This window comes from Chelonia mydas, chromosome 7 (assembly GCF_015237465.2).
Source record: "Chelonia mydas isolate rCheMyd1 chromosome 7, rCheMyd1.pri.v2, whole genome shotgun sequence".
NCBI classification, from domain to species: Eukaryota; Metazoa; Chordata; order Testudines; family Cheloniidae; genus Chelonia; species Chelonia mydas.
In genome coordinates, this window is record NC_057853.1 from 17380840 (window position 1) to 17405475 (window position 24636).

At 41.2% G+C, this 24636-nt stretch overlaps 1 protein-coding gene across 3 annotated transcripts in view; it reads left to right on the forward strand.

Moving 5' to 3' along the window:
* The window catches only part of LMCD1 (LIM and cysteine rich domains 1), a 65618-nt gene extending 52858 nt beyond the window's left edge, over positions 1–12760 (forward strand). For all 3 annotated transcript variants that reach the window (XM_027823712.3, XM_037904902.2, XM_037904900.2), the window contains 2 exons: positions 6612–6827; positions 8786–12760. In XM_027823712.3, the coding sequence (XP_027679513.2) occupies positions 6612–6827; positions 8786–8944 (375 nt within the window). In that variant the 3' untranslated portion in view covers positions 8945–12760. The remainder of the gene's footprint in view (positions 1–6611; positions 6828–8785) is intronic.
* The last annotated feature ends 11876 nt before the right edge of the window (positions 12761–24636 follow it).

A 24636-nucleotide genomic window follows, 5' to 3' on the forward strand; every position in this document is an offset into this window, starting at 1 on the left:
TCAAAAGCTTACTACCTAAATTTAAGCACATGGGGAAAAAGCAGCCTTGTTTTCATTACCTGCAGCTCCTATTGACTTCAGTGGGAGTTATGGGTTCTCAGCCCTTTAAAAATTAGACAATCTGTCTCAAGTTAGGCATGAGAAAATGAAGCGCACACACAGTTGATGGCTTTATTTTACTACACCCATAAATTATTGAATAATTCAATTGGGTCTTCAACCCAAATAAAAGTAAAAATCACTTAATATCAGGCAGCATTATATTTGAACATAATGCTTTGAACACGTAATGGTGGAGGCGCTCTGCAATGAAGTTACAAGAGCAGTTATTTTTAGATAAATCATAAACCTATGAAATATTAATACATATGGAACCCATCATCCATAGATGTGCACAGCTGGGATTGAAAAATGCATTTCCGAAAGTATCCAGATTCTTTACCAGTCTTTTGTGCTTGGAGAGTATAAATCTAATGTAACGTAAAGTTTAAAAGGGGTCTGAGGTGGTCAGCGTGATCATTCCAAGAAATGCTTGTCATAAAATATATTCATTGAGCTGGAAACTTATTTCATGCTGACGCTTGTGAAGGTAACTTCAATGATGGATTGATTTTTAAAGCTGAAAAACTAACGTGTGAATTTTTAAGGCAGTATTTTCTTGTAATTATTATACTGGGATTGTAGCATGTCAAAAGTGCAGTCACTTTTCATTCTATATTGAGTAAAGACCTCTTATTAACTTTCTCATTGTCCATGTCGACTAGTATGTAACTAGTCTGGGAATATACCTAAAGCTATGTGAAGAATCACAAACTAAAAAATTTAGTATCCGGAAAAGGAAGGCTTCCATTAACTAATTTATAAAAGCCATCTTGGCACAAAGGGCTTATTTAGACTGGAAGTTTGTCCTTCCAAGCAAATACATAACTGTGGTGTTATTCTTCTAAGAACTTAAAGCTTTATTTTTGTTCAGGCACCAGCTGAAAACTGAAATTGTTTCAAAAATAGCACCAATGTCTCCCTTGTAATTAAGGTATCACATAACTGAACTTTGAGGCAGCGCTGTAAAATTCCACAGCAGGCTTTGCCATACCAAAGAGTAATTGCACATTTCCCAGTCTAACAAGGGCATCCATTTTAGTATGACTTGATGCAGCACTTAACACAGCTGAACTGGCCTGAGTGGCTAGGATCTCAAAAGCTGAATGTGTTAATGTCCTAAATTAATACTGGCTTTCCTAGAACTGCACAGGAATGAATCCTGAAAAACTAATTCTAATACAGAAAAACAAACAATGGGGTCTGATTCTCTAGCCTTTCTGTAATCACTGCTGTGAAAACTGGTAGCATTTTTACATCCACTTCATGCAAGTGTAAACAGGCAAGAAAAGTAGTATTAGGCCAGACAGAGATCAGGGCTGGCTCAGCCAATGCTCAGATTCCTGCAATGCTAATGTGACTCTTACTCTTCATTCTCCAGTGCCACATGACGTGCTAAACAAGCTGCTCCATGATAAGAGCTATGTGGTGACATTAACTTGTTTCCTGGTCCTCTGTCACTGCCTTTGTTAGAGCATATCAGAGATTCCTCCCTCCTCCTGTCCACACCAACTCACATTTCCCCTTACTCTCAACACAGAAACATGCATGCCAAGTACTGGGCGCACACTTTATTTTTCTTGCCTCTAAAAGTAGCATGGATGAAGGAAGGAGGCTGTGGGCTAAGGGTGTAATTCTGAACTTTGATTCAATGGCTTTATACCACAAGATTCTCATACTCCAGTGATGTTACACCTGTAAAAGAGCTAAGAGTTGGGGCCTGAAACTTGAGAATTTCAATTAGGGGGCAAGGCAAGCCTGTGGCTTTGTGGGGGTCCATCTTAAATGCTAAGATGGGATGGCAGCTATAGAATATCAGGGTTGGAAGGGACCTCAGGATGTCATCTAGTCCAACCCCCTGCTCAAAGCAGGACCAAGCCCCAGTTTTTGCCTCAGATCCCTAAATGGCCCCCTAAAGGATTGAACTCACAACCCTGGGTTTAGCAGGCCAATGTTCAAACCACTGAGCTATCCCTCCCCCCTATGAAGTGGGCTGCAATTCAAATTCTGTACAATTTGTCCAAGCTAAGATGTGTATTGGTATTTTATTCCTCGAAGAGCCAGGCCAAGAGTACAGCAAATGGTATTCTAATACAGCATTTACCTTTCAATTAGTGAGAGGCCAAAACAATAGGGGAGATCTGAACAAAATAGAGTATACAGAAAAAGATGAATGTGAGAATTAATTTAAAGTTGCTTTAATGCAGGCAGAGAATGAAGTAAAAGGGATGTAAAGATACTAAGAGCAATCTTTTATTTGTCATGTAGACCGTTATCACTTTAGATCCGAGTATTGCTATTATCTAATGCCACCATCTTCTGTGCACCTCCCAAAATCCTAAAGTGTAAGCCTGAATATTGCAACATCTTCACTACATGGAGTGATTTATTTTTGTCTGTGGGATCTCGCTTCTACCCTCCCTACCACTGCTTCTCCTAGGAGGCTTCAATCAAATTGTTAAGCAATCTCCATGCCATCTGAAGCTGGCCTCAGAGAAGGAGTGTTTCATCTGTGGTCTTGGGATTTACCAGGACAGTAAGCTATACTTGTCAGTTTTCTGACACCCAAGATAATAGATAGAAGCTATGAAAGCCAAGGTGGAGGGAGACAGCCAGTCTTGGGATCTACCAGGGTTATAAAACGTGACCTGGTAGGGTGTACTGTTGGGGGTTTTTTCTCAGAATTCATTTCTGCAACATTTTGCTTGTTTTCTGTACCGAGGGTACAGACTCAGGTGTATCCAAAGGAAAGGTTTGCATGAATCCCAGCAGCTGATTTTTCACCCTGGCCTAATTCAAACAGACTTTGCTGTCAAGGAGATCAGACTGAAGTACAGAATTAAAACCTTGTGCAGGATGCTCGCAGCTTTGCATTGTGACAACAGTAACTACATGGGACCATTCCAGTTCATTTCTCTGTGCAGTATTTGGTCTCCCCTTGACAAATCCCTTCCTATTAATTGCACGCATCAATTGGCGAATACCTCCCTAATACCAGTCTTGAAATGGCTGTTGCATGCTCAGGCAGCTGTTTCCTATTGGAATCAAAGTGTATAAAGCAAAACTTATTGGATCCATGGAATTCTCTCCCTAAGGAAGGGAGCTGATCTCAAACCACTGTGGCTGCACTTTTTTTCTGCCATGGGGGAGGAGTTCCGTAGCTATAACAGGACCGGGCTCTGACTCGATATCTCCTGTTAGCCAAACTAGTTTTCTGTCAGGTAGAAAACAGACTATTTCTGACCCACCCAGTCTCAAGAAGTGTTCCAACCAGCATGTTGGAATCCATCAAAATTAGCCACGGTTCCAAATAGTTTGAGGCCAGCAGCAGTCTAATAAATATTCAGTGGCAGCACAGACATATTCAAAAAGGAAGAAGTAGCTTCAACTCTGGAAACTTCAGTTGTAAAAGAGCTTTGAGAATGACTGGCTCTTTTGAGAGGTCAAATTTTGAAACCATTCAATTTGGAGGAAGGGAGTAGCATTCAGTTACCCCAGGTGGTAGTCCGCAAATGAAGTATTCACTCATCCCCAGAGAAATGGAGCTGTAAGATAAGAGTGCCTTATTATGATCCCGACAAAATGTGCAAAAGAATTTTGTTTACCACAAGGAAGAAAAAGTGGAAATATTACTGTTTGCTGCCTAGTGAAGACTGAATAATTGACAGAAGAGGGAACAGAGAAACAAGTTCTAAATGTTTTTATTGGCAAGAAACATGAGCTTGAACCCAGGGAGGGAGGGAGGGAGAGAGAGAGAGTGTGTGTGTGTGTGTGTTGTTTTTTGCTTGTTAATGTTGTGTTTTAATAGTCAGTTCTCCCAAAATCAGCAGAGTTGGGATGGGTCGGTTCTTAGAGATCTCCTTTATGAGGCAGCAAGCAAGCTCCAGGTTGCTGCTGAATACGATGGTGAATTCACTCGGTGGCCCCCTCCTCCCTGAGCCAGGACAGAACCAGTGTCCCCAGACTGATCTAGAGGGTTACAGTGAAGTTGCCAGTGTTCGGATGGTATGTAAAGCCCATTCATTTAAAGGAACCTCCCACATATTTTCAGATTATATGACCGTGTTTAGATTATCTAGATCTTTGGAAGTAAAGTCAAATGTTATGCAGCTTAATATTTTTTGTTTAAATTATATAATTGCACAGGCTACAAACCTGGAACACAGTCAAACCACATGCGTCCTGCCCCTCTGCCCACACCCCTTCTCCAACCACAGGACTCTCTCAGATTGTCAGAGATCCCAGAAACTGTCACTCTATATACACTGTTGGGGAAAAGCTTTCTGTCTTTCCTCTCTCTCCTGGTGCAAACACCAACATAAGGCTGTTTGCTCTAAACATGAGTTGGAGTCTTGAATTTTAATTCTTAACCTCTGATCGTCCATGACTCTTGCCACACTAAACTCTGTGAAATAGAGAGTTACTCAATGAAACAATTAATCAGGCAGAGCAATTTAAATCACAACACATGCGAGACGAAGTTGCTTAAGCAGTACATCTTGTTTTGATGAAACTTTAACAGTGCTTCAAAGACTGCTCGTAGAAAATTGCCTTACAGCCAAAGGCTGTGCTGGATGAAATTCCAGCTGCCACTTAAAAAGCACTTCATTTGATGACTAAGAAACTAAAATGCTGATCAAGTGCGGACTCAGCAGCTATGAGGCAGACTATGTTCCCATTTTACAATTTTGGATGGACAGAAAGAGCAACCTGTCAGCCACAATAAAGTCTTTTTTTTGGCTGTAGAGAATAGACCTTTTTTTAACTGTATTTTTAAAATGATTGCAGGATTTCCCATTGTGGACTATAAAATAAATAAACCTAACTGGTCCTAATTATAGTACAAGCTCACAGATCTCCCCAAGTACCTTCAGGTAGCTTTCATTTCCCATCCTTTGTGGGCATGTGGAGTCTGATTCTCTTACCTTCATGTAAATGAAGGGTAATACCACTGATGTCCATGAAGCTCTACACCTGTTTTAAACAAGTGTATGTGAAAGGAGAACCAGGATCTTAATCTCTCAACATCTGCACAAAATTACACCTGCTAAGACATGCTGATTTTTGTTGTTTGTTCTGAGTTACAAGATGTCATGTAAATGTAAAATCAAAACTGATCAACTCTGTAGATGATATGCAGATTGGGGGAGTGGTAAATAATGAAGAGGACAAGTCACTGATACACAGCAATCCAGATTGTTCTTGTGCCCAGTTTACCAATCTGTTTCACTAGGGCCAAGTTTTAGGTCAGGCCCTTAAGAACAAAGACTGTAGGCTGCATTTAACTCTAATTTCTCAAAGAGAAGATTAAGGAGTGACTTGATCAGTCTATAAGTTACCTACATGAGGAACAGAAATTTGATAATAGAGGGCTCCTCAATCTAGCAGACAAAGATATAACACTACCCCATGGCTAGAAGCTGAAGCTAGACTAATTCAGACTGGAAACAAGGTGCAATCTTTAACAGTGAGTAACTTTATTATTGGAACAACTTATCAAGAATTGTGGGGGGATTCTCCATCACTGGAAAGTTTCTAGAAGACCTGCTGTAGTTAAAGCAGGAATTAATTCAGGCAAGTCCTATGGCCCAACTATGTGGATGTCAGACTAGATGATTACAATGGTACCTTGCAGCCTGTGAAATAATGAGAAAAATCTGATTAATTTTTAACATCAGAAGGTTATGGGGCCAGATCTTTAGTTGATGGGAAATTCACGTAGCTCCATTGACTTCAGAGGAGCTATGTCAACTTATCCCAGCTGAATCACTGGCCCTCAGTTCTCATCCTGGGGTAGCAAATCTTTAATGCTTTTCATTGGACAACTTTGCAGCACTGCCTGTGTCGGCTCCTTGAGTCTGGTTTTACTTTTTACTACTTAATCATTTCTTCCTTCAAAAGAAAAATATCACAGCGACTTGCTCCTTTCCTCAGCTCTTCCAACTACTCTTGCTGAGAGTAAGAGGGGGGGGAAACAACTTAAGCCTAAATTATGCAGCTAAAGCAATACCTAAATTGGACATATTTGTACAAGAATTCACACTTGTTCTGCTGCTAGGCCACTGATGGTTTGAAAACAAGAGCTCTTAATCCTCCTACTGCAGGACATAAGCTGATTATCTGGCTGATCCTGAGACCAAAACGTGTTCCCCTCTTGGTATATTATTGAACAATTAGCAGCATTCCTGTCTAATTACTGCTTCCCCTGGAATATCTAAATTCCTCTGTGTTGAAGACAAGATGGACTATTTTGGGCTAGATGGATTATTGTACTAGTCCACCATGGCAGTTCTGTCAGTACTTACCAACGGCATAAATAAGAATACAAGATCCAAAACAAGCCATAAATCAGGAATTCCTTTTAAAAAAAAAAAAAAAAAGTCACTAAAATATGCAAAATTCTTAATAATGACTATGCCTTGTATTTACAGCAGGTTTGATTGCCATATGACTTGCAGAAGGAGTCCGCCTCTCTGCTCCCCACACAGTCAATAATCTATTCTCTATTCTAGTGCTGCGAGATCTGCAAACAGGTGGTGCCTACGGACTGCCCTGTGGTGTATGTGGACAGAGCAGGCTACAATCACCAGTGGCACCCAGCCTGTTTCGTGTGCTACAAGTGTTCTGAACCTCTAGTTGACCTGATCTACTTCTGGAAGAACGGTGCTGTTTGGTGTGGCCGCCATTACTGTGAGAGCATAAGGCCACGCTGTGCAGCTTGTGATGAGGTAGGGCTGATTCCCTGCTGCAATTCTGCTACGCCTAGGCAGACAGGCTGTCTGGGACCTTGTGCAAAGAGACCTGTAGGGCCTACTCCTCTTCTGTTCCTCCATCTCTGTATGCCCAGGAAACTCTCTTATAGCTGCATCCTGCTTTTGTGGGGTTTCCTTCCTCCCATGCTTTGTGTGTGAGTTAGGGGCAGGGGAGGGGGAGAGGGAGTGTGCATACACATGCACCCCTGTTTGAGGCTCTGTGGACCTGGTGATCTTCCTTCATGAATCAATAGGCTCAAATGCCATATGTGGAAGGTAGTTAAAGAACTTGTTCTCTGATGCTTCCCACTGGCTCTAGAAATGTCAAGGACAGGAAATCTGGCTGGTGAGTTGGGGATGTGCAGTGTAGGGCTACTAAAAGAGTGAGGTCTCCGTGCAGTTAGATAGCAGTAAGGGTTATGAATTGGAATGGGCTTTATATGCTGTTGCTTTCATTGAAACAGGCACTTGTGGTTTAAATACCTTTTAAATTTTTTCAGAGAGTCTAAGGAGCCAGTATTTGAATCAGGGTTAGATTTAAGAGGAGGTTCAAGGTATAGGGCTGGGTTTCAGGTATGGAATCGGCAGTGCAGAAAATGTTGTTGAGCTGGTTGTGTTATATTTCTTGCCAACAAAGGCATCATCTTGAAAGTTTCCATCATCTCATGCCAAAATCTCCTCACAAGGGCAACCATTCTTGTGAGATTTTCCTCATATTAAAACCAGAAAGAGGTAATATTTCTCCTCTGGTTTTTAGATCTGACCTAGAACCAAAATCACTGGATAGACTCAGACTCTGATCCAGAGATTTAGTCTCAAATTTGAAGAGGTTCAGGTCTGAGATCCTAGTTTAGAGCTATTTAACTATTAAGAAGCTTTGTCAAAGAATAGCAAACTGCTGTTGTCACTGTTGAATGTGGTCTGTCTTTAAAAGGTCCTGGAAAATGGTCTCCTTGAAATGTAGTCCAGTATGTTGAAGATAGACTATGTAATTGTTTTCTCATGGGAGCCTATGTCTATTTATGGACTTGTCTACACTTACCGGAGGATCAATGCATAGGCGGTCGATTTTAGCAGGTCTAGTGAAGACCCGCTAAATCAACCACCGATCGCTCTCCTGTCAACTCCTGTACTCCACCGGATCAAGAAGAGTAAGGAGAGTCGACCCATCGACAATGCGTAGTGTGGACCCCACGGTAAGTAGATCTAAGTTACGTTGACTTGAGTTACTCTATTAACGTAACTCAAATTGCATAGCTTAGATCGACTTTCATGCACAGTGTAGACAAGGCTAATCTCATGAAGAGATACAAGCGGTGAGAAGCTTTTTAGAGAGGTTCTGATACCGTTGTGAGAGTTTTCTACAAACAGCTTAAAATATGTTGAAGCCACCAGTATTGGTATTAAAGAATTGCAGTATTGCAGGGGGAAAGTCCTGCGTTGAGGCATGGTAGAGAGCTGACCTCATTCCCTATTAGGAATAATAAATATGAGTAATCAGCTCATTTTGTGATCATCCAGACTATTTTGAGGAAGGGGGCAGGCTTATTTACTAACTCCACTGGCGCAAATCTAGAATAACGTCATTGTAATCAGTGTAGATACACTAATGTAAATCCAGTGTAATGGAGCTGAATTTTTTCCCATTTATTTGCATTTAAAATATGTGGGATTTTTATTTATTTTTTCAAAGCAACATGTAAATGTGGTCTGCGGCTTTGGTTTCACCATCAAGAATGGTCCCATGCTCTTTGCTTATGAGTTCTCCTAAGAACAGCTTCCATATCTAATGGAGACCAGTAAATGTGTTCGTTTGTTTTTGTGCTCCAACTTGGCAAACACCCTTTTCCTTTGCTCACCTAATGAAGGGTGATGGTTGGTCTGCATGAGGAAAAACTATGCCAATAAACAGATGTATTTGTTTACTTCCACAGATAATATTCTCGGAGGACTACCAGCAAGCTGAAGGGCTGACCTGGCACAAGAAACACTTCACCTGCCTGGAGTGTGAGATGCTGCTGACTGGCAAATCCTTCAGCCTGGATAAAGCCAAGCTTCTGTGTACAACCTGCAGTAAAACCAAACATCCCTAAACACCCAATAGCTTGAGAATCCAAAGTCTGCTCTCATAGATCCAAGTTAGAATTGGTGTAAATTTGACAAATATGTGGAAAAGGGATAGACAGGGAGGGGGAGAATCACTTCATGTTTCACTCAAACTAGAGTCTGCTGGTTCACTGCCAGGCAACTAGAACCCCACCCTCCTTAAATTAAAGGAAAATAACCCTTTGGGGAGGAAACAAAAAGAAAATTCACATGCTAGGGGACAGGAAGGAGATCTCTGGTCTCTTTCCTGGGAAAGAATTGCACTAAAGCACTGGTATAAGTAGTTTCTGGGAGATCAAATCCACTAGGTTAAACCTTGTGATTAGCATGTGACTAATCTGAACCCAACAAATCCAGAAACATGCAGACTTTTGGTTCAACTGTAAGATCTTGTGGCATCCTTTTTATAATGACACATTTCAAAAGCCCTTTTGGGGCATACTAAACCTATGGTCAATAACTAGTTTTATGGTGTTATTGTTCAATGTATTCATAGAAAACTAGCAATTTGTACTAAATCAATGGCTTCAAAGAAATAGATTAATCCAATAATTATGTTGTGGGCAGGAAATTGTATACATTGTGGAAACAAGCAGGCTTTTCCTCGTTGGTGTATAATGTCCCACTTTTTCACTGTAATTTGGCATATTAATTGCCTGCAAGAATTTGGTTGCAGGTAGGTTATTGCAGTCCTCCTCTGAGCCAGGCATATCTAGGCTGATGGCAGATTGAAATAATGAGGGCAATTGACTAATCCCACTATTTAATTGGAATTTTGGAATGATTAAAATTTCCTGGAAATTCTTAGACTTGTAGCCCCAAGGCTACAGGCTTTAACCTCGTACTCTCCTCTCATCCCCTTTATAGTTAGTGAATTTCTGGGGAGAGGCATTGTATTAATGTGAGTAGTAATGGGATGGCCTCAAAAGTGGAATTTATTTGGATTTTTATACCATTGGTTTTTGGCCTGGAAGTCTCACGGAAACCAACTTTCTCATCAGAACAGTCTCTTGGTTCTTGCTGTGCCTGATTTATTAGGATAACATTTAATGTTCCCACCCAAGAAACTGAAAAAGGATTCTTAACATCCAGACCTTCCCAATCCTATTATCAATTCCCTACACCCATCTGATTCTGGTAATAGACAAAAAAACATCCAAATGGAATAAGTCTGGTTTTCTATATTTTTATACCCAAATTACTCACTAAAGAGAACTGGAATATACCGGTAACTTTGCAACAATATTTCCATGCTAGATATGTACTATGCTTGGAATTGCTGGCTAATCGTTCTTTGAACTATAGAAAATGTCTTTCTTTCAGATGGACTAGGTATAATTGCATGCTGAGTGTGTGAACAATTTCTGTAATATTACTAGAAAATGAAAGTGTGGTAAATTTGAATATGCAACAAACGTATTGAAAGCTGGATGCGCAAATCAGGTTCCCAGTTCTTCACACCTTATTACAGGCACAACTGCACATACAGTCACACAGCATGAGTATGCATTATACATGTTCCGAGTGAAACCTAAGTTTACTCAAACCCACCTTCACGCATGAAAAGGAGAATAGCTGCCAATCTGTATGTCTATATCTGGGAATAGGGGTGAGAATGGATAAATCCACATATGGAGGTCTGTAAAAACATAGTGGGGACTCCTACGATGCACATAATGAGGGCTCTGTTTTGAATGCCACTGACTTAGATGACATGTTTATAAGTGGTGTTCCTGGACATGCTTGGACATTTAAAAATAAAACCCTACCTCCGGGACTGATGTAGTAGCATCAAAAGTTCTGAAGTGATGCTGATGGTAATAGGCATGGGAACAGTGAAAATGCATCCTTTGTGGAGTAGCTACAGTATGCATATTTCGGGGGTTGCCTGTGGCCATTTTGTCAATCTGACTCATCTCTGATTCAGTTACTTCTGTGAACTCGGTAGGATCTTATAAATCACCTTAAAATGTGTTGACTCCAAGTTACAGTAGGAATTGTTAAGCTCTCTTTGAATAGCTTTGGATACAAGTAGTCAATGATCATCAAAAGTTAGCAATGTGTGGATGGAAATAAAAACCAATGGCTTTGTTTTACAGCACCCTTCTAGATGTCCTTTATAGTATCCTGAATTATTGCTGTCCAACGTAAATAAAACAATGTACTTCTGTACCTTTAAAAGATTAAGAAGGGTAAAAAGTGCACAGAGCATGCAATTGGTGGTGAAAAGAGCCTGAATCATATAGAGAATACTCTTTCAATAAAGAAATTAGCAGCATTTATTGACAGGTATTCACTTTCCATTTGTGCACAAAGCATGCTATGTTATAGCCCAATCACTTCATAAGAGGTAAATATGAAAAAAGAACATGAGTTGAAGAAACCTACAAATCACATACAATGAGTCAATAAAACATTGAGTTATTTTTAAATATAACAAAAATCACACTCTTGCAGTGAATACAGTACATCTTTGGTCTACCCCCTACAGAGTAATTGATTTCTTATTTTGCTTAAGGTAAACTGGCTGCTTAGTCCTTGCTTTTATCTGTCTCAAAGCATATATACTGCAATAGGAGTCTAAAGCCAAAGATATTCAGGATAAGCTCAGATTTCATCTAAAAAGTCTCAGCTACTGCAGTTTGTAAAGAGATATGTAAGGTAATCATTTTTCTTTTTTAAAAAAACAGGCTCAGGTCAGAGAGAACATGAGGTGGAACAAATTGTTCTTCTTTTGTTAGTTCAAAAGAATTTGCATGGTGGCAATATGTATAAATGTCAGAGCTAATGAATGCAGAACACTGTTGCCTTCAAATCAGAGGACTTTAGAATCTTAATGAAACTATGGGCAGAAACCATCTTTTCAGATATTTTGCTGGCAGTAATTCCATTTTCTTTCATGCACAATTTGTCCTGCTTGGGGCCTGACTGACCTTGCTTACACTGGTTTTGTACCTGTGCAGCTTCACCGATTTCTGGCCTGATTTTTCCATTGTGCCACAGTCCCTTTGAACCAGCACTAAGAGGCAGTGAACTTAGGGGATCCAGCCACTTGACAGTCCTATGTGGCATAAAACCAGCCCAATGATTCTAGGTAACACCTCTGCCCACCCTCACCCCTCCACAGCTTCTGGCATCTCTGGGTGTGATCTTGCAACGGGCAGGGTTGGGAGTAGGGGGAGCATAGCTACAGCACAACTTCACTCTCTCTGTTCCTGGATGCCAGAATGACATTTGGAGCTATTTGCAGCCAGGCCATAAGTGTCCCTGATGGGTGTGAAGGGCTGAATCAGCCCCCAAACTAGGGGGACATACCTAGGGGGCATAAAGCATGATGGAGAATTTGGCTCTGAAATAGCTATTCCTAATTTAAACTGGTATAGCAGACCAGATTTGGGCATGAAATTAGCTAGTGAAAGAAGCTTTCTATTTTCTGTATTAATAATCTACCCAGCTTTTCTGTAAGAATCTGGTCCTACAGATCCTTGATATGTGAGTAGTCCTGGCATAAGTAGTCCTAATGAATGAGACCATTCCCATAAGGAAGGGTTGGCAGAATCAGGTTCTTAATTTCCATTCTGAAACTTTGTTGTTATGGGCCAAAAATATTTTGTATATATGGGTGTAAGTCTGGTATAATTCAGTTAATTATGGATTTTCATCTGTACGATTAAGAGCAGAATTTGGCCTAGTGTTTGAATTACTGGAATAAAATGATAGGTTTAACTCTTCCAGAACTTAAAACAAACGTATTTGTTTTAAAAAATAATAATTGAATAAACTCCTGTTTTGACCATTCTCAACACCATTTTGTCTGTTCTTTTGTTACACCAAAAAAAAGACCTTGTTCTTTCTCTCAAAGTAGTGCTGTTGTGAGTCAAGCCAATTAAAGCCCAGGGTTGTGAGTTCGATCCTTGAGGGGGCCATTTAGGGATCTGGGGCAAAAATTGGGGATTGGTCCTGCTTTGAGCAGGGGGTTGGACTAGATGACCTCCTGAGGTCCCTTCCAACCCTGATATTCTATGATTCCATGATTCTAAATTCTGTTTTTGCTTTATTTAATCTCTATTAAACTGTTTGTTTGTTTGCTCCTCAGTGTACTGTGGGCATAAGGTTCTGATTATGTAGAAGGTGTCATAATGATGATGTCTTCCACATATGTGTATCCTTATGAATAAAGATCATAGGCCATGGATTATAATACAATTATTTTAACATACAGTACCAACTGTATAAACTTGTATGTAGCCTGTGCCTCCATCAGCGGTGAGACAAGATGGGTGAGGTCCTGTCTTTTTTATTGGACCATCTTCTGTTTGGTGAAAGAGAGAAGCTTTCAAGCTTCCACAGAGCTCTTTTTCAGATCCATTTGCCATTAGTGGTGGATAAACTATTATTGCATTAAACAATAACCAACTGATTTGATCACTCAGGATTGCTAAATGCTAACATAGCATGTTCTAGTTTGGATTTTTCTCTAATGATAGCAGCAGGTAAAATCGTAACAAGCCTTTGCCTCTGAAGTTCCAACTTCAGACTTGTACACACCTCCCTGAACCCTAAAGAATTGGCTACCGCCCTCTTTCTTAGCCTCTGAGGCATTCGTACCAGTGTATAAAGCCACTCTTCTCAAAGCTTCTGTGACGTGGATTGCTTGCAAAAGGTCCCAGCAACTACTCACTTCAGTGTGTGCTACCTGTGAGCTGTGCCCTGTGATAGTTGCCTTGGTCACATGGTTTTCTCACTTTCATTGGAGTGATTGCAAACAGAGGGCTTTTAACGCATAGCTTCCAGTGGGAATTAGGGTTGCTAACCCTACCGGATTGGCCGGGAGTCTTCCAGAATTGGCCTCAATTTCCTGATGACTATTAAAAGCAATCCGGGCGATTTTTATAGGTCAAAAATCCGGTCAGCGGCACAGCAGGGCTAAGGCAGGCTCCCTGGCTGCCCTGGTTCCATGCAGCTCCCGGAGGCGGCCGGCACGTCCAGCTCCTGGGTGCATGGGTGGCCAGGAGGGGTCTCCTCGTGCTGCCCCTGTGCCCCATCCTGAGCGCCAACTCTGTAGCTCCCATTGGCTGGGAACTGCGGCCAGTGGGAGATGCAAGGGCAGTGCCCGCAGGTGGGGGCAGCGCATGGAGCCACCTGGCTGCCCCGGGCCTAGGAGCCGGATATGCTGGTCATTTCTGGGAGCTGCCTGAGGTAAGCGCCACCCAGAGCCTGCACTCCTCACCCCTTCCTGCACCCCAATCCCCTGCCCCAGCCCTGAGCCCCCTCCTGCTTCCAAACTCCCAGAGCCTGTACTCCCTCTCCTGCACCCCAATCCCCTGCCCCAGGCTCAGCCTAGAGCCCTGTCCCACACTCCAAACCCCTCGGCCCCAGCCTAGAGCCTGCACGCCCTCCCACATCCCAAACTCCTGCCCCAACCCAGTGAAAGGGAGTGAGGGTGGGGGAGAGCAAGCAACAGAAGGAGGGGGGATGGAGTCAGTGGGGGGAGGGGCCTCGGAGAAGGGGCAGGACAGGGGTGTGGCCTCAGGGAATGGGGAGGGCAAGGGTGTTTGGGTTTGTGCGATTAGACAGTTGGCAACCCTAGTGGGAACCCTGGCACAGATCCATATCTGCACAAGTATCCATGCTTTCCTCCACCATTCCTAGGAACAAAATGGCACTCATGTTTGCACGGGGTGGGAGGGATAGCTCAGTGGTCTGAGCACTGGCCTGCTTAAACCAAGCGTTGTGAGCTCAATCCTTGAGGGGGCCATGTAGGGATCTGGGGCATAAATTGGGGCTTGGTCCTCCTTTGAGCAGGGGGTTGGACTTGATGGCCTCCTGAGGTCCCTTCCAACCCTGATATTCTATGATTAAAAAGCTCAATTTTTTTCCACCTCTCAGATGTCAGTAACTGGATGACAAGACTGATATGAACAGTGCAAAACATGCAAGTCTCTTGAATCTCACTTTTCGTGTCAAAACAAATGCAAACATGAAGTCAGACACCAACCAATAGCAAGTAAAGAAATACATTGGCCTCTATTCTTTTATGGCTCATCATCTAGAACAAAGAAGATTATCAGACTTCTTCCACAATGTGCCATGGTATGTCCTCTGCAAGAAAGCTATGCCTATCATTGCATGATAACCCTATCCAGTGGAAAAGCATAAATGAAACAACGTACACCATCTGTAGGATTTTTTCCACAGAAGAAAGACAAAAGAGGAATCTAGTATGATGATGTGTGAAGCTACTATAGCTTAAGCTTTTTGAGGCAGGGACTGTCTTTGTTGCGTCTTTGTACAACTAGCCCCATGGGGATTTGTACCATGAGTATGTCTCCTAGGTGCTACAGCAATATGAATAATAGCCCCAAAAAGGGTGCTACAAAACACACACACTAAATGTAGTGATTGCTTTATTAAATTAATTCTTAGTTGTTACAAGGTACTTTGAGACTACAGAGAAAAGGTGCCTTCCCTACCTTGTAGCATTTTAGCGGACACCCACTGAATGGCATCCATTGAGTATGCAGCTGATTTTGTTCTCCTCCCTGGCCAGCCAAATGGTCTGACACGAGAATTACTTTAGTAATCCCTGTTGCTCAACTGAGTTTTGATTCATCGACAGTGGCTGTGTACTGCTTCCTCTAGATCAGTGGTTCTGAACTCTGGTCCACTGTTTGTTCAGGGAAAGCCACTGGCGTGCCAGGCCGGTTTGTTTACCCGCCACGTCCGCAGGTTCGGCCGATTGCGGCTCCCACTGGCTGCAGTTCGCCACTCCAGGCCAATGGGGGCTGCGGGAAGCAGCGTGGGCCGAGGGATGTGCTGGCTGCCACTTCCTGCAGCCCCCATTGGCCTGAAGCGGCAAACTGCAGCCGGTGGGAGCCGCGATCGGCCAAACCTGTGGATGTGGCAGGTAAACAAACCAGCCCGGCGCGCCAGCGGCTTTCCCTGAACAAGTGGCGGACCGGAATTGAGAACCACTGCTCTAGATCCTCTACCAAATCTTAGTACATTCCCATGGTTAAAGCCTTTGATGCACTGTAACTCAATGGCAACGTTATCATCACCTTCTGGAAAATATCCCTCTCCCTTTAATTTGCTAATGACAGCATTCATGCTTCAGTTTTATAACTGCCTCATCTTCAGAGGTATAAAAAAGGACGAAATAAACCGGCATGAGGAATAAGCACACAGGACTCAGTTTGGGGATGACAGACATGAAAAAAACTGGCTGTCAGTGAGGAACATACAAGACCTCAATCTTCCAGCTGCATTTGCAGCTACTAACGGATGTGCGATGTGATTTGAAGAAAGCAGCTTTAATATTAAGTGCTGTGTGAATTGTTATGATGAAAAAGCATCCTGTCGGATTTGGTTGTATATAATAAGACTTTAGAATATCAGTCTCTGTTTCTGTGCTAAGGTACTAAAAGATGCTGAGCAAAAATTAAGCATTCAGAGCTGCCTTCATCAAAAGAATAACACCAATCATTCTGCATGTTTGCTTAGTTGCAAGGCGAATTGACAACTTTATTTTTTCCCCCTTAACTCAGTTTCTTTTAACTGGAAAAGTCCAGAGTTTGGATGCTTAAAATTGTTCATCCAGACTGTGTAAAATTTGTTTTTCTAACTACTATAAATGGATTAGACAGGGCAAGTGGAATTTAATAACAGCTACAAACTGGAATGAGCTTCATTACTATGCAAGTCAGTGAAACACCACATTGAACTGAGAATTCAATTTGTGCTCAGCTTTCTCTCCAGTGTAAGGATCCATGCTAGTGGGGATAATTCAGACTCTGGATATCCCAGACACCTACCATATATCTTTCCAATATTGTCACTGTATTTCTTCAAGGATCTAGTTGTAATTTATTTTTAAACACATCTGTGTGCTGCTATAACACAGTCAGCCCACAGGACAGCTGTGTAAGACAGTTGGTTTCACACAAGAATGAGTTGTTGCAAATAAATTCTGAGTTTGTTTTACCTATTGCTTTCAGTTGATTAGCAAATTGCTTAGTAGAGAATAGGGTTAAATGATCTTTTAACTTGATAGTTGTGTTTATAATAATGTAGCTCTTCCATGAAAGGTTAGGAATAATTTATGACTTATATGCAATTTAATAACACTTCTTCTAATAACCAGTTCCAGACTTATAGCTTAAGCTTATAAGTGACTAAGTCTTCTGTTTGCTTCCCACATATATTCTCAAAATGGTGATATATAGTTGGTATATAAATATAGATTAATACTTTTCTCTGATGAAGTTTAAACTAAAATATTCTGCATCATTTTTTCTTTACATATATGACTGATAAGACACAGAAATATTTCTAAATGCGTAAATAAAACATGTATCTCTTTTTAAAGCATCTCAATATGTTCCACCCTGTCGATTTGGAAAGCATACAACTGTGAGGTTTTTAAAGACAGCTCCTATTTATTTTAAAGGAAATGGATAAAAACTGGTAACAAGTCAAGCAGCTTAATGGCGCCAGGGGTGTCATAAGGATAAAATCCACTGACTGTAAGGTGCTCCGTTATGACAGCGACAAGGCCATATAAGAGAAGAAAATAATAAATTAGGGAGACCCTGTTTAATACTGAATCTCCTATTTTCATGAACAATCCAGAAAAAGGTATAAATTCAACGGTCGAACTTTTGATCACAGCAGCAAAATGTGAAGTATGACATTGTATGACAGAGACAAACTGCAAATTGAGCTGGAGAGATTAAGCCAGGGGACTGCAGGTCACTAGTTGTATTGAGACAAATAAATGTGAAATCAAACTATTATAGAGAGGTAATACACAGCAAAAAACTGACAAGTCTGCATGTAACTACTGTGAATTTAATATAAAAGGTGACTGGATGACTCATAAACAATTCCATCCAATACCAATGACATCCTTTAAAATCATGATGATTAAAGATTTGTGCCAGTGTAAAATAATAGCTCAGTGCTATAGTCTATTATTTTGGGTTGAGTGTCTTGCAATGATGCTTAAGGGAAAACAAGAATTATACTATCCTCCAACCCCTGGAGAAAAGTGGGATTTGCTATTCAAGCAAGGGGAATATTTTGAAACGCAGAATAACTGATGAAATTCATGTTCGACTGTTCAAAGTATGTATTAAATGAGTGGACAAAATAAAGAAGAGGCTTTGGTCAGTCAATTTGTAATCAGGGTGGGTGGCTTTGGATCATGTTGCAAAGCCTCCAAAAACATTGTCTTTGAACTGTGTCATGGGTGGAAGAAAATAATCCTGTGCCAAGAGAGCGAAGCTCCTGTTTCAGTTATTTTAACCATGATGTGTAAGCTCAGTTTGGAAAGGTGGAGACTGCACTTGGACGGTCTTTAACGTCACCGTATGGCTGGAGGTACAAAATAGCTCATCCATTGAGGTAAAAAGACACTTGTCAATGAAAGTGGTTTTATTTATTTATTTTAAAGGCTTAAAGCAATATTTTGTGTATAGTAAAAGGCAGCCACCTTCTTTAGATTTAAGGTGAGTTTTTATCTGCAGTAAGAAAAAGAGAAGTTAACTGTCCACCTATTTATAATAAATCAGACTTGTTCCAGGAAAAATGCAAAGGCCAGGGACTTGCAGACACATGTTCTGACATCTACTCTGCCATAGCTCAAGCTCAGCTTGTTGTGTCCCAGCCATGCCTCTTTGATGCCAGCATCTTTCCTGTCCTCATTCTTGTTTCGGTCTCCATGCCTTCTCCCTATGTATGGAGTAACCTCCCAAACCAACTTCCTGAGGCTAACGTCTGTGGCATTCAAATCCTTCCTAGAGATCCACTTCTGCCATGACCCCTACAGAAATAAATCCATGCCAAATGCTTTCTCCATTCTGCTGCTGCACTGGAGGAGGAGAGTTTTAGGTAAAAATGACACCAAAACCAAAAACCACCCTACCATGTCCAGGCCCTAATCATTTCTCCCCTTAGTAACTGTAATGTTTTCCTCTGTAGATTGCTTTATTTGCCACCTGATTCCCATCAGACCATCCAAAATCCTGCTGTGAGGACCTCTTGTTTCTGGCTTGCTACTCCAATCATGTCATTTCCCCACTTCAAATCCCTTCCCTGGCTACTTCTCACTTTCTCTATGCATTTCAAGCTTCTCACTCTTCCCGTCTAGGCTCAAGCACTGGTCCAGCTCACAAATCTGCTCTCGTTGTCTTTACTCTCCTCCTGGATGTCTTCATTCAGCTTCTGGGGTACTTTTCTTCAGGGCTTATTCCATGTTGTCTCATAGACCTGCAACTCCTACGCCTTGCAAACCAAGCATCCTCCTCCTTCTCCATAAATCACGCTGCTCTCAAGTAAATCACATGCCTTCCTCCATGTTCTGCCCAGTTCTTAAGGGAGGTAATCATGACTATAGCTAGGCAAATACTTCAAAAATGATTGCTTTTCTTTTCTTTTCTGTAACCATTAACTCCAGTTTTTAAATGCATTTGCCTGGCCCATGCTGACTCCCCTTTTGTGTGCTCTTACTGTGAACATCAGTGTGATTGAGTTCTGGCCCAGATGTTTGTGGCGTGTGAATTTCAAGGCATATCTCTCAAGTGTCCCACATTGTGCAGGACATCCCACATCTGGACTTGATTTTAAAGTCGTCCCCCATTTTGAGGGCCACCGTCCCTCACTTCAGAATCTGGGGGTTGACAGGTCTGATTCAAGGTCCCCTGTGCAGATATTTGCAGAGCCTTAGCATGGAATCCTGGACCCATTGAAGTCAATGGGGCCAGAATTTAATCCCTAATGTTTATTTTTTCATACAAATGTGGTTTTTGAGCTAGAAATGCTGACACACTTGACCAATTAAGGAGCAGAAAACATAGCCCCTACCTTATCTCACCAGTCACAACAAACAGGTGTCAAACCGCAAATGTAAACAGATGCAGAGAACAGTTCATGATAGGGCCTTAGAGGTTTTAAAGAGCAGGAATTTGTCAAGTAATTCAGAATAACAAATCAACCTGCCCCATGATCATGACCCTTTTCAAAGATACGCCACATCAATGAATACTCATCACATCAATTATTTATTTGTTTTTTTAAATTACACGCATAGTATGAATGAGTGGAATGTATTCATGTATTCATGATGTAACATCAAAGACTTTCCCACAGAACTGTAGTGTTATTAACTGTGGGTCAACCTGGGACTAATCTTTGCATGCATCTCAATGCCCTTGCAGATGTCGCTCAATTACAGTACATTGTCTGCTCTCTCTTGAAAACAGGGTCTGTTTCTTATTAGTGCCCCATGGGAGGTGTGGAAAGGAAGGAGAGCCATAGTCACTCCCCCTTCGCATTAGTCAATGGGACTCGGTGACCTGGGGAATGGGACAGAGTGCCTGCAAGAAAAAACGAACCTGTGAACAACTAGATTTCTAGTCATTCTAAATATTATGGGCCAGATACTCAGCTGCCATAATCCAGCAGACGCTCCATTGATGGCAATGTAACTACGCTGTTTAACACCAGCTAAGAATCTTTTCTATAATGTCAGTCAAGTTCAGATTTCTATGAACTCTGTGGTCAGGATGACTCCATAAGATTTTTTTTAAATGAGTCTGATTATTTTTATTTATTTTTTTAAATCCTGGACAAAGCATGAGCCTCGTTCTCAGATATTTACCACCCTTGGGAAATCGGAGCCTTTTGATCAGCTTTATTAGTAATGTCAATAGTATGTTTTGGCAGGATTTGCATGGACAAGTCATACAATTACAGTCTTTATAGGGGAGAAGGAATGACAGCCTATTACATTTCTCCGCACTGAGGTAGTTGCCATTTAAAGATGAGATTAACTGTAATGTGTTTCTTTGATGACCATGTAATATTGCACTGCATGAATCTTATGGCAATGTAAAGACAATCTGTGAACCCAATATCACCAGTGAAATAGCTGATAAAGAGAGTCAGATGTCACAGCCATGAATGTTCTCCTGGAGTTAGGTGCCTAAATCAGGTGAGCCCTTTCTTGTGGCAAAAATTAGAAGGAGCTGAGACAGAGGAGGAGCACTCACCTGGGATGTTGGATACTCAGCATCAGATCCTCACGCTGCCTGATTTGGAGCAGGCACTTAAACCCAGGTCAGTCCTCCCCAGTGAGTGGCCTAACTTCTAGCTTATAGGGTATTCTGACCCAGGGTTCTTTCAGTGTCTCCTGTTGAAGTGTTCCATTGTGTAGAACTAATTAAATATTCACTGGTGCAGAGAAAAGACTGACTCGGTATCCTGCTGGTTCACTTTCCAAGGAGTGGGGCCCACACAAGGTTCAAATCCAGTAAAGCAAGGATTTGGTTCAAACCACTGGGCTATTGGATATAACAGGAGAAGGTCCTTTGTCCAGATTAGATGTGCTGTGAGCCCACCTACCAGAGTGGGCTCAGCACATAAAATGTACAGAATGCCTGTTTTGTGACTCCCACCGGGGGGTAGGTGGAGCTCTGCAGCATCAGAAGTTAGGCAGCTACGCACATGCTCACCGGCAGAAATGTAGGTGCCTTGGGGACTTTACCAGTGGGAACTTGGGCACCTCCAGGGTTAGGCAGACGCTGAATGGGAGTTTTGTGAATGCCAGTGGGGCCTAACTATTGGATTTAGGTACCTAGCGAGGCAGTTAGTTTTTGAGTAGTGCCCATCAATGTAGCATCCAACCGCTTTTCTACTTGTGATATGTAAAATTATATTAACTGAAATGATCTTTTCCATTCCTTTCAATTAATAAAGTATTTGCGTAAGTTTCTTGATTTATGTAATCCTCTGAGTCTATGAAAATATTCAATTCTTACCAGTGTAATAGAATAGTTTTGTAGCCAATGTGATCTTCAGTATCAAGGCAATGGCTGCTGCTAGCATGAAACCTGAAAACTACTTGGAAGACCTTTTAAAGAAACTTCCTCCAGAGAAAAAACTTGTTCTACTGCTGGAGTGAAAAGATAATCCAGAATTTAGTGATGAGTGAAATAATGGTTTTGTGCAGCCCTGCGGGGAAAAATATGTCAAAGAGAAGACAAGCAGTTGCTTAAATGAACACGTTAAATATAGTGTCATTATTATTTTAATTAAAAATATTTATCTCTTGCTAACTGTCCAAAGAGCAGAATTCATGATCACAATGACCTCTAGCTTTGTGGGTGCTTATTAGACATTAATTTAGGTTATTGAAATTTACTCTGTTACTATTAATCATTTAGCATGCATTAAGAACTGAGAAAGACAATCATAGCAATGATCAAAATTCAACAACATTTTCAAACATGCCCAGTATCATGGAAGGTTTATCATGACTATTCTACAGCAGACTAATTTAGATAAAATGAAAATTGCTTCAAAAGTGTGATCACATATTGCACTGAATGAATTCAGATATTGTCTGAATCCTACAACAGTTTAGTTAACATGGTGCAGTTGCATCAGAGCGATTTGAGGAGCATCAGAAACACATTTTCAAATCTTATAACATGGGCAAGCTGTCTGGGAGAACTTTGAAAACCTCACAATTTCCTGACATCCTTTAATACCAACTCTCAGATCAGACAGATAGGTGAAAACTAAGGGATATTCACAGAGAAATAAGTGTGTCATGGGGACAACACTCCGTCAGAAGGTGAGCTACCCATTAAAGGGCAAGTCTGAGTTCAGCCTATCTCTATTCTAAATTCTAGTCCTTTCAGGAGAGAAGCTGGGATCTGTATGGCCTAGAGGGGTCAGGTGACTGAGAGGGTCAGGTGACAGTGCACCCTCCTGCTATGTAGGAAGAAACTCAGAGACAGCAGTATGTTTCTGGAGGTCTCTCCACAGTGGTTTAGGGTAGAGGCCTGGGAAGAGGAAATATGGAGATACTTATGGGTTTCTATTGGAGGGCTGTGGAAGTAGCCAAAGGATAAAGAGCTATTTTGGGATGAAGGGCTGGTGTTCTGGTGAAGGTTTAGAACTGGGATAGTGCAGGGGAAGAGCTGTTTGATCTGGCACAGCTGCAGTGCTGGAGGGCTGAGGCATTCTTTTCGCTTTTCTTGCAGAGGTCCCAGGCTGGGACATTTTTAAAAAGTGTGGGAGGAATTACTCCCCTCACCCCCATATACACACTTGAAACCCAGAGGAAGGACTCAGTCTAGCATGGTAAATGGCTGTTTAGAATCTTGGTTTTACCCCAAAAGGGGATTCTTTTGGTTTGGCCAGAGGACTAAATCACTCAAGCATCCAACCAGCTGGAAGCGGAATGTGGACCATGGGTGGAAACTGAGGCATGGCTGCTCCCTGATCTGGGTTCTAGGTAAGAATGCCCTATTATGCATCCCCTTATTACATCATAGGCTAAATCCTGTTGACCCTATTTGCTGAAACCAATAGAACTACTAATATGAGATAACAGGCCTAATCCTGCTCTATTAAAGTTAATGTGATGTCTACCATTTATGTCTGCGGTAACAAAATCAGGCCTAAAGAAACCACTGATCTGCCCTGTAACTTGGTAATGATCATCTTGCTTTGGACCCAGGAGAAATGTGCTAAAATCAAAAGAAATAGAAATTGTCGGGTGTCTTAATTTTTTTAGGCAACTTTGAAAGTAAATGCAGCAAAGAGTCCAGTGGCACCTTATAGACTAACAGACGTATTGGAGCACAAGCTTTCGTGGGTGAATACCCACTTCGTTGGATGCATGTAGTGGAAATTTCCAGAAGCAGGTATAAATATGCAAGCAAGTAAATGTAATTATAGAAAGATACTTTTCATTAAATAATAAAGAATCATATCTCAGCAACATTAGGTGAGAAAAATATGAACCAAAGGCAGGCTTAGGTCGCTGTATAAACGCTATTATAATGCTTTCTGAAAAACCCCAGAGAGAGAAAATCAGAGTTGTAAAAACAACACGCATTCATTTTGAGTTATGAAGTGCTTTTGTGCTTCAGAAAACTCACATTTCACTTTTAGTGGCCTGAAACAGCTATTGCTTTTGGGCTGTCCTACAATACAGTTGATGTGGATACATGTTGTCTTATAAAAAGCGAAGTTAATTATTCCTATTTAAAATTACCTTGGTAAATTTTAAAAAAATCTTACTTTTCCAGTAAAAACTACCAAAAATAAAGTAAATCTCTACATTTTGGTTTTTCTGTTCTGTTTTACTATTTCTGAAGTTCATTCACATGGACATCATGTATCCTGCAGGAGCTTTATGGTACTGTACTTGTCTAATTTGGCCTGCTTTTACTCTGACTTCCACTGCTTACAAAAATACTTTATTTATGACTTTAAATAAACCACATATCCTGTAACAGAAACAAAACACAAAAATGTGGAAAAAAAAATGAAAACCAGTTTCTGTTTTCCAGGTAAAAAGAAAAAACAAACCCAAATGTTCCTGCTTAAAATATCTTGGTAAGACTGTTAAAATATTGGCCACAGCTCTTTGTTGCAGAGAAAAATAACTCTTTGTCCCAGTAACTACCAGATGTCAACTGAAACAAAACAGTTTTATAAACTATTTAGAGATTCTAAAATTGTTATCTACGTACTGGAGGTTTCTAGGGCCAAATTCATCCTGTTGTAATTTCACTGTTTTTAGAACTTATGCCATGGATACATTTGGCTTCTAATGCACAGAAAAGTGGTGGTGTTCCCTCAAAACCCAGTTGATTATTTACAG